The 17,744-nt window shown below is 47.6% G+C and overlaps 1 protein-coding gene across 8 annotated transcripts in view; it reads left to right on the forward strand.

Moving 5' to 3' along the window:
- The first annotated feature begins 3,077 nt into the window (after positions 1–3,077).
- Positions 3,078–17,744, forward strand: part of pawr (PRKC, apoptosis, WT1, regulator) — a 44,182-nt gene continuing 29,515 nt past the window's right edge. For 2 of the 8 annotated variants that reach the window (XM_034577597.1, XM_034577593.1), the window contains exons 1-2: positions 3,236–3,383; positions 3,491–4,184. In XM_034577597.1, the coding sequence (XP_034433488.1) occupies positions 3,621–4,184 (564 nt within the window). In that variant the 5' untranslated portion in view covers positions 3,236–3,383; positions 3,491–3,620. The other 6 variants (XR_004613010.1, XM_034577599.1, XM_034577598.1 and 3 more) reach the window with 5 other exon arrangements.

Here is a 17,744-nt window from a genome sequence, read left to right on the forward strand (position 1 = left end):
ATCTGAATGTCAACAACAGTGTCACCCCACCCTGAACATTCAGGTTCTGAAGCTGCCATCGCTCTTCTCCTTTAAAACAGTGACTCACACACGACAACAAGTTAATCTACAACTCAAAATCCACTCGTTTATTAAAATGCATGTGGCCTTTATTGTCTTTTATTTCTAATAAAGTGAGAAAACATTCTCCATTAAGTTGCTTTCATTGCAGTTTCATGAATTAAAACACGAGCCTCAGGAGATTCTTTAACTGAAGCCGTTTTCAGAAATGGACGTTATCAATTCCAATGTGGAGATCACGTGTGTTTGTTTATTGAGGGGGGGTTTGAAGGATTTAGACGATGTGATGATTTATTTCTCAGTGTGAAGTCGACTCTGCAGCACAGGATGAAGACGTCACTCAGCAGCACCTCCTCATCGTGGTGGATGTCCCCCTGCAGAGGACAGTGGGACACACAGGGGACGTGGAAGCTGCTGCTGGCTGATCTGCAGAAAACACGTTCATATCATCTTTAAAACTCGTTTCAAAACAAGTGACTCAAAAGGGAAAAGCAGCTTCGTCAAACCCTGATCACTTCCTGACGACCTCACAGGGAACTGACACTTGCTCTTTCTGGGTCTCACAGGAAATGTGTCGCCTGAAACTCTCGGTTGTCCCTCAATTAAACTTCCTCCCCCCCGACGACCACGCAGCTCGGACTGAGGCTGACACCAGAGCGGGCGAGTAACAGGAAGCTGGACAGGTCATCGGAGGAAAAACTGGATCATCAGCGTGTTATCTCCGTCCTTCATATCAAGCCTTTGAGCAAGGCACTTAGTCAGAGTTCACCTTCTTACCCCTCTAGGTCTGATTGACAGTTTTGCCTGTAGACTGCAGAAAAAGACGTCTCCACTTCCTCCCTTTGTACAGAAATGAAGCCAAAACATCCTGGATATGGGTGCCGCCATCTTGGACGTCACTTGGAGCCAGAATCTGAACAAATAACTAATTAAAACCAAACTTATCAGAAACATGAACATCAGTGTGATTAGAACTTACTTTGAGAAACTTTTTCCGTTTGGTTCGTGTCCCATCTGCTTACACGGAGGAGACAGGGTTCATGACCTGCACTGCTGCCAGCCACCAGGGGGCGATCGAGATGATCCGGCCTCACTTTTGGGGAGCTGCCATCTCGTCCGTCTTCTCCGTCTCTGACTTAACTTCACCTCTGGGCGTCTCACGGGAGAAACCTGAGTTGAATCCCGACTCGTGGATGAACGGCTTCACGGGGGAGTGAGTTCAAAACGACCTGAGCAGCGTCCGACTGAAACGTCTCCGTCGAATCCACGAGAGGCCGTCACACTGGGATGTGTTTCATATTAAACTCTGCTTTCTGTGATGCTCCTTTCAGAGTCTAGACACTTGTCGTGGATTACAAATCTGCTGATATGTTCATTCATTATGAATAAATGTTTTCAGAGAGGCTGCATGAATCTAAAACCTGGAGTCTAGACGCACTTGCTTACATCCCCCGGGATGTTTAATGGGATTTATATCCACCAGCAGCTCGGCAGCGTTTGTGTTGGCAGGAAACGCTCAGCGACAACCCTCATGCCCCCTGATTCTTTCTTTCCTCTCTCTCTCTCCTCAAAGAGCAGAGGGAAAAATGCTAGAAATGCAGCACTGTGACCTGAGCCCACAGATCAGGGTTTATTTTTAGGACAGGCGCCTCACTCCCTTTCTGCTCCACCCAAACCTTTCTCATTATCTGCAGCGGGACCGGCTCATGCAGAGATAACGAGCGAATGCCTGCTCGCCTCGTCACTAATGGGACGTCGGAATTTCAGCTCAAAACATGGACATTAATATGTTTTTTAAAAATTTGCTTCCTGACAAATCCAACCCGAGGCCCGTTTCCTTCACTACACTGAGGTTACGGGGATTTTAGTCCTGGAGGAAATTAGGTTTCTGACCTGCAGCATGTTCTCATCACCACGTAAAGGCAGAATGTGCATGCAGGGGTTGAATAGGACCAGAATACCATTCAAATGACACATAAGAATACAACACTATGATATTGTACAGCAGCATGTGGCCTTTTTCCTGTTTTACTTATAAGAACATTTGCCAACAATACTAAGAAAGATCTGAAATAGAGTTTGTATTTTATTTCCAAATGGAAATCCCTTTGTGACTCAAATAAATATCTGTCCCACCACACGTGTTCTTTCAAAAAGGCCTGAAGTGTAAATGTCTTGCACCTCTGGAAAATAACAAAATAAACCTGTCAGTGCTCTTCTCTGACTGGAGTCAAACACCGTCCACGAAGAGACGAGCGAGGAGCATCTCGTCTGGAGCAGGTCGGGTGAGTCACGCCCGAGGGAGTCGCTCTGTGGGAACATCTGCGTGGGAGAGTTGAACCGACAACCGCTCTGCTGCTGAAAGGCTGCACTGCCAGTGTGGGATTATCAGAGGCCTGTTCAGATGGAAACAGACACACACACACACACACACACACACACACACACACACACACACACACACTGTCACAAATCTCACTGATTCTTGACAAAACATAATACCAATATTGAAAAGATAAAACCTTAAGCTCAGACATATGAAACTACATGTATGTACCTACCATGTACTTAAATACTGAGATGAAACTACTACCCAAGTTTTCTCTCAACACCAAAGATATTCACTCACATTATACTGGACGTATACAAACTATAACAAAAACACATATATTTAATAGGCTGACAGAGCCCAGAAGAAAATTACTTTAAACGTCTGTATAATAGAATTGTAACGTTACATTAAAAAGCCATCAACAATATTCCTGAGCTTTAAAAACACATGTTAGGAGACGGATTACATTTGTGTACTTTGTGGTATTTAACTGTACAAATACAACAAAGTGTGAGGATATAAATGACAGAAAAACTAGTAAGTTATATTATAAAAACTAAAGTATGATACCATTATGAAGTATTGGCTGATTATAGAACCAGGAAATACTTTTTTTTTTAAACTCCCACAAGTGCCCTGAGAGCAGGAGCCACATTTTAAAGGAGCATTCCACAGACTGGGTGTTCGGGTCTTTCGGCTCCACTCGGATCCGCTCGGCAGCGCTCGGGCTGTGGAGCAGAGGGCAGTCAGGCAGGCAGTGGGAGCGCGGAGCTCCGGAGACGAGCACGCACACACACACACACACCTGGTCTGACCGAGGAGGAGAGTTCAGCTCCTGACGTGCACACAGGTGAGTTCACCCGGAATCGAACTTGTGACAAAGTTGTGACAAACTTCTCCCTCTCTGTGCGTCGGTGGAGGAGGAGGAGGAGGAGCGGAGCTGCGGCGTTTTTACGCACGAAGAGAAAGTGGTTGTTTCTTTTTTTAATTGGTGCGTAAAAGTTGCGAGGAAAGTGCGAGGAGTTTTTTTTTTTTATTGTGGGGAAAGTTTGAAGTTGTGTTTTTGTGCTGACTGTGTTTCCGTGTACCTGTCAGCAGCGCCCGGGTTAACCACTGGAGGAATGCGGAGCCGCTAGAACCGGGGGGAGCTGAGCTGGAAGTTCACATCGACTCGCACGAACTTTTCATTCGGAACCAACTTGGCGAGCGAGTCCCTCCGAACAGGATCATGGCCACTGGCGGGTTCAAGCCGAACGCCACCACCGACTTCCTGGAGGAGTGGAAGGCGAAGAGGGAGAAAATGCGGGCCAAGATGCTGGGGGACATCGCGGCAGCCACCGGGGCTCCGCTGGGCTCCGGCCCCGGGAACAACGGCCGCCTCGCCGCCGGAGCTGTGCCGGGCACCGAGCTCACCAACAACGGCAACCCGGAGCGAAGCGCCTCCTCCGGGAACTGCCTCCCCTCCTCCCACTCGGTGGCTCGGTCCTCCTCCGGCTCGGCTCTGAGGAGACCCGAGGAGGACGCAGTGCACCTCCCCGCTCACCCCGCAGCCGCCCCGGCCAGCAACCCGAAGAAGGCCCCGCCTCAGCCGGAGAAAGCTCCGTGCGCCTCCCCGGACTCCAGCCCCGCGATGGCGTGCAACGACAGCGACAAGGAGAGCCCCTCACCCGGGAAGGGCAAGGAGAAGAAGAGCAGCGGCCCCAGCGCCAGGAAGGGCAAGGGGCAGATCGAGAAGAGGAAGCTGAGGGAGAAGAGGAGATCCACAGGTGTTGTCAGCATGCCGTCCAACGAGGTGAGTCCATGTGCACAGGTGAGACCCATGTCCTCACATCCTGAGGTTCTGAGACTCAGAGTCAGAGTCTGGAGGCCTGAGCTGCTTCTGGAGGTTTGAGCCCAACACTGATCCTGATTTATGAGCATAAACATCTTAAAAACCCTTAAATGTCCCTAATAAACCGAGTCAGGGCCCTGCTGGGGTCTGGGTAAAGCGTTTTGTAGTAAAGAAAACAAGTTATTTTCATGTTTCATATCATGTTTTCATTGCTAATGAAGTCGTTCGGTCTATATTTTGTCACTAAATGGGACAAAAGCCCATCGTTAGTATCCAGAGCTCATTAAGACGTCTTCAACTTGTCCCTAATTCCAAAAGTTTAAGGTAAAAACTGAGAAAAAGCAGCAAATCCTCACGTTGAAGAAGCTGAAAGTTGAGAACTTTTAACTAACATGACTCCTCTCACTCACTCAAATATCTAAATTAGGTCACAGCCCAAAAAAATGAGTGTGAATCCTCCTGATTTCTAACTCAGATCGATGTCCAGTCAGTGATTGTTCTCCTGCAGTGGATCAGTTTACTGTCAAACACCTAAACTGTGTGAATCCAGTGGGTCGGTCGGTGGTTGTTGTGTGAAGCGAAGCGTCTCCGGGTGTGTTATTGTTGTATTTGTGTGTTTGCTGCTGTAATTTGCCTGTTGTTGCTCCTTTTTGTAACTTTATATCCAAGTTATTCTTTGGCTGTCGAGCGAGTTTAGCATCTTGGGAAAAATGTTGGGAAAGTCTTCTCACTTTAACACGTTCACTGTGTGTGTGTGTGTGTGTGTGTGTGTGTGTGTGTGTGTGTGTGTCTGTGTCTGTGTGTGGGTCCATAAATAATTCAAACAAAAAAGAAAAATAGCACTTGTTTTGTCAAAGTCTCAGAATTCCTCTCATACATGTGTCCGCTCTAATCGAGCGTCAGCAGCGACAGAAATGAAAGCAGCTCTCAGATGTTGGGGAGAGAAGCTAAAGACCGAGGGGGGTATTGTGTGTGTGTGTGTGTGTGTGTGTGTGTGTGTGTGTGTGTGTGTGTGTGTGTGTGTGTGTGTGTGTGTGTGTGTGTGTGTGTGTGTGTGTGTGTGTGTGTGTGTGTGTGTGTGTGTGTGTGGGAAGGCGTTCATTGTTATTTAATTTAAATCATGTCAGACTCTTGCCTAATTCCTGTGGTTCACACACATTCAGGAACTGTGATACGCAGCTGAGCCAACACACACACACACACACACACACACACACACACACACACACACACACAGTCGAGTCTCCACGACTTCAGAGAACATTACATTGACTCACATTGATTTCCTGAGTTACTCTCCGAACCTTTCCCTTAACCTAACCTTAAATCCTGCCTTTCACCTTAAAACTGAATGATTTACCTTAAGTGGACTTGCTTTTGTCCCCATAAGGAAGACAAGTCTTACTGGATAAACAGCCAGAGCTCGGTGCTCTCCGGGGGGGGGCATCACTGAGAGTTTGACCAGTTTGTCGGTTGCTGCTCCACATCCTGTCATTAGGTGCTGAGCCGTTTGAGAACTGGTCACAAGCCAGGCTGTGATCCACGGGGCTGTGCCCGACAGACGGAGCCATAGGCAGCTGATCATTATGTATTAAAGTGGGTGAACACGGTGTTATTGAAGGAGGAAGGAGGGGGTCTGATGAAGAGGAGTCTGACGAAGAGGATTTGTGTGAGTGAAGCAGAAACACAGAACTGGAAGAACATGATCCCAACTGGAGGGATCGTCTGTGAGAAACAGACTCAGTGTCCTGGTTCTGATCGAGTCCCTTTTAGTTTTGTGTTTGTAACTTTTTTAAGTATTTCAACAACCACCACAAGCTCTTAACCTGGTTTTAAGAATCTGCTTGTGATTCATAAATGATATTCTCAGACTCAGGCTATTGTGATATTTTCACAATAAAGGTGTTTTTCCAAAGGACTTTGACCTTTGCCCTTTAACAACAATAAATGTAAATCATTGTATCACACTGAGGCTCTGGACGAGGGGCCACATGACCTGGTCGGCCCCCGGGCCCCGTCATGTCCTAATGACAGAATATATCTGATCTACAATGATGTGAAGTGGAAAAACAATTGAGGATTTAGAGGATTCAACCACAGATATAATTTACTACGAAAACAGCTTCATTCTTTTGTTGGATTATGATTTTTGCTCCAAAGCCACGTTTATTCTTCCTCCCTTCTTCTGACACGTGTGACCTGTTCCTGACGATGATTTATTCTTTTGACACATAAACATTTAAATCAGGCCGACAGTAAACAACAGCTCAGACGATCTAATGCAACTTAAATAACAGAAGCTTCATCTCTCATGTCTCACGGCCTGAGATCCTTAAGAAACATAAGAATGTCAAAAACTAAAAGATAAACATTCCCCTGTTCCGTCTCTCGGCCTGTTGCACGTATATAAACGAGCGAAGGATGCAAATGAAGCCTCCCTCTCACAGCCTGTCTTTGTGAGCGAACACCAGTGGTCAGGTGTGAATGGAGATGCCTGGGATTATCTCCCTGCAGAATAATGGGCTGCTGAGCGGGATTTCCGAGCATCTGGGGAACCCAATCTTCCGCCCGTCGAGGCTATAATGGCCCGATAACAGCTCCGTGCTTTACTGGAAGAAAAGGCACTTTTTGCACGGCACCGATCAATACAAAGCTCCCGCTCGGCAGAAAGGTGTCTCCTTTCTCTGCCTCCCGCCTGCCGCCTCAGACTGGAAGCCATTGTTGTGGACGCCGACCTCTGACCCGCTCCCGACGTGCTTATGCAACGCAGGAATGTGGAAGCGGGGAGAGCGTGTGGGGTTCGAGCATCTCTGTGAAGTTTCGATTGCCCCCATCTCTGAAACTTTATTGGGTTGTGATGTGAGCGTGTTTTCCGTTAGTCACGCCGTGCGATTGTGATTCATGTCGCTCATTGTGCAGGCTTTTTTTTTGTTTTTTTTAACGACCTCGGTGAGTTATGAGGCCGCGGTCAGACGCCCCTGCCCAGGGAGTGTGAACCTTTGTTTTCATGTGGATGACTGGACCTGCCCCACAGAGGCTGCTGCTGCCGGGGCAGGGTGGAGCCCACCGGCTCCCCGGCTGCAACAATCTGTCTGCAGCGTCACCGCGGAGGTCAACAGGTCCATCATGCGATACTGTGCCGGGCGCTCGGGCAGTTAACACTCTGGTGACAGGAGAACACGGCGGACAACAGGGGCCTTGTTCAAACCGGAGCCTGTGACTCCAGGTGCTTCTGAATATGTTTAATACAGACACACTTTAATGTCTTTTAATCTATAGACCATCTTTGCTCAAACTCACAAAACTTTACTATTTTTTTAAATGTAGTGAAAATCCTAGAGTTTCTAAATGATGCAAAATACATCTGCAGAAGAAATATGTATAATATTAGATATCGGAAGAATTGTTTATTGGTTTTCCTCAGAGATGAGAGAAACGAGCTGGGAACCTTCTGTTTTATATCAAACTACGAATTTCTATGAACCTCCACGATCCAAAGATCCTGCAGCGCTTTGTTTATTGCACGCTCTCAATTTACAGCTGCACCAAAGAATGTTAATTTGCATTGGGTGGAGCGTGTTTCACTTGCTGCTGAAACCTTCTCCAAACAAGGCCACATCAACACAGTAAATACCACAGGGGTTTTATCATGGACTTAGGTGAGCAAGGAGCTTTTTAGGCAGAGTATTGTGTTCCCCTCGTTTCTCTTGTTGTTTGGACAACAGGGGAAACTAAACTCTTTTTAATTAATACATGTGTTTCTCCACGTGAAGCTTCCCCCAAAAGCCAGAAGCAGCGGCAACGTTCCCGAGAACCTTTTAGTCTGGTTGAATTATTGGAACGAGCCCTGGATTGTTTACGAGGGTCTCCGTCACTGGGAAAGTTTCAAAGGGATGAAAAGATCGTCTCAGAAGAGCTGTTCGGTGAAACTCCAGAGGAGGAGAAGGAAAGAAAGAGGAAGTGTTGCTCGCTTGCCTCGGCGATGAAGTGGTTACCAGCCGGGCTCGTTTCCACCCTCGGCACCTCGTAAAATACACCGCACCTTCGTAATGGGCCGTGACTCGTGGTTTTGTGCAGTTTGCAGGATTGTTACGTAAACTTCAGTTCCTATTAAAGTGGCCCCTGGCTATAGGTGGGTGTCTGTTATGTTGATAGATGGCGTCAGATCACGTGATGAGAACGAAAGAGGCTGTGAGGAGGTAAAAATCAGCGTCTAGATGCTGTTTAGAGACAAACCTCACAAACATCACTACCTTTGTGCGGTGGATTAATGTGTCAATGGTCAGATTCATAGTCTGTGGGTATTTTCTGGCTAAATTTAGACTTTGGTGGAAATGCACTGAATTCCTGCAAAGATTCTCTCTTCTTTTGGAAAGTTCCTACAGTGGAAACGCAGCTTTTTGGTTTATTTCTCTACCTTCACCAGAGGAAGAGTTTAGAAGATTGTATCTGTCACAGACACACTGTGGAAAAGTTCCTCTGACGTTTGTCTGGGTGTGATGATGGTGTTTAAAGAAGAGTTTCTGTTCTGTGGCATCGCCTGCTTGATATTTACTGTCGGACGTCTGCTGTTATTTGCACATTGAGGCTCAAAGTCTGTTCCGGATCTGGGTCACTGCTCTTTAGTTATGTCTCCCTGGGAGCAGACGGTGGATTATTACTGAAGAACACCTCCTGCACTTCACCCACAGGAATGCACAGTCATGCAAAACCTGCAGTGTCTCCGAGCACAAGTCGAGAATAAGACGTTTCCCTGCAGGCTCGTCCCAAAACTCTGCTCCACTGAGGGTAACGTTGTCAATTTAAGGACTGACTACTAAAAATCCACTGTTTGCAAAGGGAGAAGCCTCTGAACCTTCCCTGCTACTTGAATAGCTTCAGTGGCCCGGTCGCTGTCCATCTGGCTAATCTTTAACTCCCGAGTGTTTGCACATCCAGCACGTACAAGCATCAGTCACCTGTTATTGTGTTGGTTTTGGCTAGAAACTCAGGAAATAAGGTCACACAGAGCAGAAACGATCGATCCTGAGGAATCTGCAGCAGTGGAGAGGCCACGCCGATTAAACCGGTTCAACTCGGCGCGCAACATTACCCGTGTAAATATTTAACCGAACCCACGTGGACTGTTTTCTCCGCAGGTGCCAAACGATGTCGGAGTGAATCGACTCCTCCTCGTCTGACTCTGGTTTCAGGGGCCAATTTCTTTCATTAACACATTTTCTCTGTCATGATTCCCCCTTCTCGTTAATTCCCTCCTCATTACCGGCGTTCACACTGGGACCATTAACACGATCCAGTAGTGCTGACATGCAGTTTGTACAAATATGAGTTTGGGGTTTTAATCCTGATTAACGGAGGCGTGAGGAGATCGGTTTCACGCTCTGCTTTTTGGGAAACACGTCTCCCCCTGTTGTGTGAACTTTCTCCACGCAGCTGCCCGGGCGTCTCGCTGGTTCGACAGCTCGCAGACGCACACAAACACACACAGCAGGGGGGGGGGGGGGGTGTTAGGTAAGAGAGTCACGGATTAGAGGAGCGGGTGAGTGCGTGCGGTGATTTTGTGCGACTGTAGCATGTAACCCATTTGTCGGACATTCCTGTGTGTTTGCTGACGACTGCGCGGAATTTGTGAGTCAGCCCTAATCAGGCCACTCTGCATGATTAGGCATTTGGGAGCCCGACTATTTGTATTCATTAAAGTAGAATTACTTAGAGACCCCACTCTCCCTGTTCCCCACTCCCCTCGTCTATTTCAGATTCTCTTCACATTCCACATGTGTGTGTGTCTGTGGTCTGCTTTGTTTGGAGAATTCAAGAAAATAAGTAAAGCTGCTTTCAGACACTGAAACTCTTCCTGCAGCCGTCTGGTAAAATGTCTGTGTGAGTCCATGTGAGAATAGGACAGGAAGAAACTCACTAGCTGGTGACTTGAAACTGGAATTAAAATGTATCAGGATGGAAAAGAGGAAAAGAGGAGCCGTGACGATGGAAGACACCGACAGAGACGTCAACTTGGAAAGACGACGAGATTCAAGAGCCCTTTCTGGAGTTCTTGTCTCAAAACGTCTTAAATCTTCCCCTAATACATGAGAAGTTGAATTTATCTACAACAAAACAAGGTTCTGCTTTGGTTCTGGTTCTGCTAACGTTTGCTGACCCGTGCGGTTCCTACACAAACAAGAAGAGCAGCTGACTCAAGAGACCAAAGCCAGATTGAGATCGTAACTATCAACAAGAAGCTCTTTCCCATCTGACGTCTGCGTCGGCGTCTCGTTCGTGTACGACTCCTCTTTTTTTCATCCTGAGATATCTGTGTCATTCCAGTTTTCAAGTCTGTCACCTGTTACATCATCAACACGCCCACTCGCTCGCTTTCATTCCCACATGCAGCCGCTCTGGAGAAACACTCCGGAGTTCAGTGCAGTAGCTAAAGTGAAAAAGTATCATTTAAAACATTGTTATGAATAAAAGTTAGTTTGATAGAAACCCGAGCTGCGGCCCCGAGGTTCACGTTTGATGCCGTCTCAGTCACAGCTCTGCTCACTGTGCCGGTTTATTGCATGAGGGACAATAAGCCTCAGTGAAGTGTGTCTGAGTGAATGCACATCGACAGACGGATTCTGTCCCACAGGTTTTTCACGCACTGCTTCTGTGTGTTATGTCACCACGGATGCGCGGCGGCTCCTGATGATGGGGGGCCGGGGGCAGGGGTTACACGATGTGACCCGAGCTGGACGTGACGAGCGACGCACAAACGTAATTTCCTCCCCGGTTCGCTTCTGAAGGGAAAGAAGCCGAGGACTCAGACGGAGGAATGTCGGCGTCACAGGATGATGAATCTGAGTCCCTGCCGATGTTTTGTTTGGCGGTTTCACTTCTCATTTCTTACCCCAGAGAGAACAAACTTCATTTAAAGAATAAACGCTGCTCTTGAGTGAAAACAAGCAGGATTTATTAGAACAAGATATTTGAGGTTTCATGTGGTAATTTAAGGCTGAGACGAAAATATTTTCGACACCGGCGGCTTGGTTTGATTTTCAACTCGCCCCGAAGGTTTGACGGACGGCGCGCAGGCCACATGAAGTCGTACATCAAAAGGACGCAGTATTGAAACAGCCCCGGAATGCACTTGATCCCTTGAAATCGAATAAATATGTGGCTCTAAACATGCCGAGCGCGCGGAGCCTTGATCTTTAAGCTTTTTCTTTCCAACAAAGGAGCCAGAGGAGGTTCTACCTGTTCCCCAGCTCGTTGGCCGAGTCCTTCTGTTTGTTCATGCACCACCTCACTTGTGTGAGCGTGTTGTGTTGTCTTAACCAATCCGACACGCAACGCTGCAGGCGACTGATCTGACTCTGCACCACCCACAGAGTCCGGCTTCTCTCATCCCAGCTCTCGTCTCGCTGGACTTGGAGAAATTGTGTTAATTTTCTTTCTGTGGTTCCATCGCAGCAGTTTGCATCTTTGTTTATCTCCAGACGAGGCTTTTAAAATGGCCTCCAGTGACACCTGCAAGTTCAGAAGCAAAAAAATGCTGATTCACACGTTGTCTGAAATGTTACCTGGAGGACGACGCTGCGAGTTCATGACGTAGGAACCGGAGAGTGTGTGTGCGTGAATGAGAGTGTGACCCAGCTGTTGACTTGAGATACGAACACGCAGAATCAATACTGTTTCTTTAGCAACGTGTAAACAAACAAGAAGCAGGGCCAAGTTTTCAGTGGTGACATAGTGTCGGTCCACACCCTGTTGACGGAGGCTCGTCCAGCTCAGTGAACACGGCGTCAGGACAATGGTGTTTTCATTCTGTGTCTCTGTACGTCAGCTCAGTCATTAACGGTAGTCGACAGATAATTGAGGATGTTCCAGGAGGTTCACGTCCATGCTGGGTCGACTGTGTTGGACCTTTTCACACCACACAGCATGTCGTGTTTTTTTTATTTAAAAACGTCTCCTCATTATATAATTGATGCCGTAGCTGATGTTTTCCCCTTTTTATTTTTATACCTGCTGCTGTTTGGGCACGAATCTGTGTCCGATTGAAAGTGCGGCGGCGTTTCATGTTCAAAGAAAGAGAAGCCGAGCGGTAATTCCCAGCAGCGCGGCGTCTCGTAGCCGTCTCTCCTTGGCAGGTATTAACCTTTTGCCTGTGGCGCTGACGGCCTCTTAAAAGATTCATAGCCAGTGAAACTTCTGGGTTCAGCGTGACGGATTGGATTTTCCGTTGATCGTACGCTTTGCCTTCCTCCATATGTGGTGAATCCCTCACTCTCTGTTTGTGTTTTTTCATCCTCCTTCATGGTATTTGGCCTTTTGACGCATCGAGTTTATATTTGTTTTCTCCTCCTCCTCCGGTTCTAATGAAAACCCTGTCGTCCTCAACGGCTCATTAGTGAATCAGTCCTCCAGCCTGCACACAAATGCATCAGTGGTTTGTTTGCGTCCACAGATTTCAGTGTGTGACCTCATAAGTAAACATGAGGTGTGTGTGTGTGTGTGTGTGTGTGTGTGTGTGTGTGTGGCCTCTGTGCCCTCTCCCATCGTTCTCTGTTTCCTTTTCCCTCCGTCCACCTCTTAACCACCGTCGGTCCAGTAGCCAGACGTTGGAGCTGTCCTGGTCCACGATGGATGGGCCGGCTCCGTCTGTCCACAGGGCCGGATTTATCTTCCTCGTGTCAACCTCAAAGGTCACGCAATCAAGTGCAAACAGTCGTCAGGCCGCCATTACCCAGAGGACAGCGCGGGAGGGCTGCACGGCCTCCTGGGAATTCTGCTGAGGCGCTACCGAACGTAAACTGGATGTTTCTGCCCAGTGGACGACGTACATGACCACTCAGTGAAGTCTTTACCATACAACTGGTGGAATAAGGAACTGGCCCCATTTAAATAACAGTGAACAAAACTTACATTTATTGTGTTAAAGCATAAAACACGTTTTCATTTGCGTTTCTGGCTGTTGGAAATTCTTACAGCTGCTTGTTTCTTCCATGTGAAGTCTCTATTGTGTGAGTTTGTCTGGTGCAGCGTTAGACGATGTCAAGTTGTGGATAAATATTAAATGACAAACGCCCCAGATCCTTATTCGTGGCTCCAAAGTGAATCTGCACCGACAGGAAGCGAGCACCCATCCGATGAAGCAGGGCGCCACATGCGAAATTGAATTTCTTATTTGCGGAGCACGAGCAATATTTACATACTGTCAACCCCCGGTTTTCATTTCCGAGCTCATGTACCCGCGTCACATCCCGAGTTCGTCTTCAGTCGAGTGTAGAGAAGTGGCACCGGGCTGGAATCTGTTCCCAGCACTGAGCTGTTGGCAGCTGGAGTTCAGCCTGTGCTCGAACCACGGGTTTGGTTTGTCCAACACAATGGCCTCTGCACACAATGGTCCTGCCTCTCTCTGCCGCTGCCGCTGGAATGCAAAACATGCTTTAACAGTTTCCGATACTGTACGTGTGAGTGTTGTGTTACAGGGTAAGTTGCACTCGGCAACACAACGCTGACGCACAAACAAACACTGGAACCACTGTGACACAACGGAATATTACAGAGACTTTATGTGTCAGCTGATGTTGTTGTTATTTAGTCGTTAAGTTGCTTTTTCACTTTAGTTAAATTGGTGTCACTTACTAACAGAGACAGTTTTAATAATAATCCACCATTTTAAAAGCAGAGGGTTGAAATGATTGTTCATTAATCGTGATCCGAGATAAAAAAAAGAATCGTGACGTTGATTTGAAGTCGTATCGCCCGGCGTCATAAACATCAGCGTTCACGACTTAAAAGGAAACTTTATTCAAACAGGAAGTGTTGACATGAGTGCGTCGGGAGGTCGAGCCCCTCTGGGACCCTCGTGGCACATTCACCAACATTATTGTGTTGCTGCAGTCTTGAGAAGCGGCCGCTCGCCTGCTGACTCCCAGGCCGAACCTCCCGTGGCCCAGACGTCCTGTTCTCTCCCGTCTCTCTCAGAGGAGCAGCAAGGATGCAGAGTAATGCTGCATCTTCATCACTCACCCACGCTCCTCCTCTTCACTCAGGGTTAGTAAGAGGCCTGTTGTCGATGAGCGTGAAGGAGTTAACGCTGCCACGAGCATCTGAGTAAATCCCCCCCTGCCTCAGAGGAGAGTGATTTCTAACGGGGGGGCATCGATTTTCCCCGGTTACATAACGTTACAGAGCAGGAGGCTTGTTGACACTCGGCCGTCAGACGGATGATTTGGGGATTTCACGCAGGAGTGTGAGTCGGCAGCTGTGTTTACTTAACGTCTGGGTTATTATTTCCAGCAGGAACGTTGATGGACGTGTCTCCGTGTCTCCGAGCTCGTCCAGGAGCGGCTCTGTGCTTTCCATTAATCTGCTCCTGTTCTCCAGCCGGATTCCTCATTTGCATGAAAAGCCCTGGCTCTCTCTCTCTCTCTCTCTCTCTCTCTCTCTCTCTCTCGCTCTCTCTCTCTCTCTCTCTTCCACCTCTCTCTCTCTCTCTCTCTCTCTCTCTCTCTCTCTCTCTCTCTCTCTCTCTCTCTCTCTCTCTTCCACTCTCTCTATCTCTCTCTCTCTCTCTCTCTCTCTCTCTCTCTCTCTCTCTCTCTCTCTCTCTCTCCTCAGGCGACGCTTCAGCGAACAGATAAAGAGCTTTAGTCTTTAAATATTAAGAGGCTACAATCAGCTGTCTGGTTAGTTCTTAAGTTTCAGGCGCTGTAACCCGACGCCTCTGTGTCGCCACGGAGACGATACCTTTCACTTTTCAAACTGAAACTTCTGTGTGTAACGTCACCCACTGGTTGAGCTGCCGTTTGGAAGTTTGGCACCATAATAACCATTATTTGAGGAGTAGGGGGTGGAGCCTGAATGCAGGTCATATGTCTCCTATTTGATGCTTTAACAACAGGGTGAAACCTCATGATTGACAGCTGAGACGAACTCGAACGACGTCTTGGCAGCGTTTGTATCGGATAGATTTTTGGCTTCGAGCGTATATATACAGTTTATCGTCTGAATACTTAAGTCAATCTTATATTCTGGCAAATATTTATATCTCATAAAATATTTGAGACTTTAGACTCTGTGGGAAACGTAACACAATGTGAACTGAGCCGGACCTGAAGGCGCCTGAATCCTCTGCTGCTGCACCGACTGTAGATTAAAGTAAAAAGTTCTTTCAGAATCTGTTTTTGTAATTAAGTTCAGGCTTGGAAGAGTTTGGGCCTCGGGAGACGCCGGAGTCCACATTCTTCTGCTGTGCACTCTTTGTCTTCATCCCTCTCCCCCCCCCCCCACACCCCCCCTCCACACCCCAGGCCTGATGAGCAGTTGGTCTTCTTCCAAGGATATCCATTATCGAAATACTGAACTAATTCCCCCACTCAATCTCTCGCTCTCCCTCCTCTCATTTGAATCCAGCCCCTGTTCTTTTTTACTCTGCTGAGCAAGATAAGCCTCGGCAGGGCACGGGGTCGTGGAACACTGCGTATTGACGGCAGCCATTTCTGTCCAGCGCCGCCGAGAGTACAGTTCATTTGTTCAGACCCGCGGTATAATTTACCCCCCGAGTCTCACGAGGAGCCGGCGTTCTCATGAATAACAAACAGAGCTTTTTGCTCGGGGAAGAGAGTTCACGCCAACTCTCTCGCTCTCTGCTTTCTCACCTCAGACCTCCAGCCTGCTGCTGAAAGACCCACAGAGTTTATTACCAATTCCTGGGGGGGGGGTTTCTCTGCGAGCTAGAAAAGGAGGCAGTGGGGGGGCTTGTCGTGAATCCACCTGCTGCAGTTGAACAACGACAGAGATGAGGGTTTTTGCAACGGCACATTAACACCGGCGTCTGTCCTTTCCCCCCGAAAACCTGTCAGATCTCTTTGTCTTCATCTTGACGTCTTCATCTGCATCTTCTACGTGTCTGGTGGTTAGGGTTGTGGTGAATTCTCCGGACAGTGTCCTGAGCTGCTGTCCTCACACACCTGTCTGGGACGTCCTGGGTCTCATTTGTCTCTGTGTTCACTTATCCAGGTTAAAGGAGCCTCAGGGCCTGAAGAGCCTCGGGCAAACCGGGTAGCCTTTTCTAATCCCACATTCCCCGCAGCTTTTTTTTTAAGAAAAACTGGCAAATAACCAGACAGACGGGGGGGGGGGCAGTGATAACCATCCACATTCTCTCTTATTTGTATGTAAATACGAGGATGCAGCGATGCGTTGAATCTGATATAGAGAGCTGGAAGGAAATGGAAGAGGGGACAGTTTTTTTTTTTTATTGCTGCAGGTCCGTGCACTGACTGTGTGCCGTTGCACCGGCCCCGGGTGCAACGGCGAGGAATGCACTAATCATGCGACGCCCTCGCCAGCTGCCTTTTGTCTGCATTTGGAAACCGAAACAAACAAATCCACCCCCGGGTTTCAACCGATCCTCTCTGCCTGTGTAACTCACAGTGACGTTGGGGGAGAGAGAGAGAAAGAGGACGGAGCGGGAAGTGGTCATTGTCCTGGTCTTCCAGGAAGAGGCTGGACCCCCCCCACCCCCACCCCTGCCTCTCCACCCCTTAACTTCCCACTCCTGTCTTCTTCTCTTGTTGTGATGGGAAGGGTTGTATTCACTCTCCCCTCTCTCTCTCTCTCAGCCTCATCACCTGTCCTCCCTCAAATCTTTTGTATTTCTTCTTTATTTGAAAAGGGACAGTGTGGAATTAACATTCGTTCACATGTAAAGTGGTAGTTACAGGTTTCTAGTTCAGTTTCAGGTTCGATTTACTTTCTTCTGCTGAAGCGTTAAAACTTTCCCTGAGCGTCTGCCTCCCTGCTTCTGATGCAACTCTGGCACCGGTCGCACTTTTACAAAAAATAAATCTTGTGCTCCGACGGTTTCAGGCCTGAAGCTCAGTTCGTTTTCCGTCAGTCTCAAGTTTTTCCAGTTTTTCGAGTGTGTCCCTCTGATTATTTAGACAGTGAAAGGAGTTTTGAGGCAGTTTGTGAATTTCTTGCTCGAGGCGCCGTCGTCTAATTGAATTATTGCTTTTTGTGCAGAAAGATAATTATATTTGTTTTGTTTTGTGTATTTTTTTGAAAGAAGGAGTGAGTCACTGAACCACTGATGAATTTTACATAGTCAGTCTTATCAGTGCGTCTGGCTGCACATTTTATTAAAGTGTTTTTTCTAATTTTACATCAGAATTCAGTTTCATAACAAAGGATTCTGATTGAATATTGTTTCCAACATAAAAAAAAAAGAATAGAAAATGATTTTCTTCTTCATCGGCACCTGATTTTTGTCTGATTGGGTCGTTTGTCTCGTCTTCTCTCAACTTATAAAAGCTCAGAAGTTTTTCTTCTCTGTTGGAAAAAGTCCACATATTATTCAAAGTGACGTGAGCTGCACGTGTCGGACGCTGCACTGGTTCCAGTTTCCTGTTCTCCTTTTACCAGTTTGATGCCAGGATGTGTCATATTACAGCTCGGTCAGTGTCGGGTGACTCACTACCTGCTCACTTTCACCTTCGGGCCGTCAACAAGATGCACTGAGCCTTTATT

This window comes from Hippoglossus hippoglossus, chromosome 23 (genome assembly GCF_009819705.1).
Source record: "Hippoglossus hippoglossus isolate fHipHip1 chromosome 23, fHipHip1.pri, whole genome shotgun sequence".
NCBI lineage: Eukaryota > Metazoa > Chordata > Actinopteri > Pleuronectiformes > Pleuronectidae > Hippoglossus > Hippoglossus hippoglossus.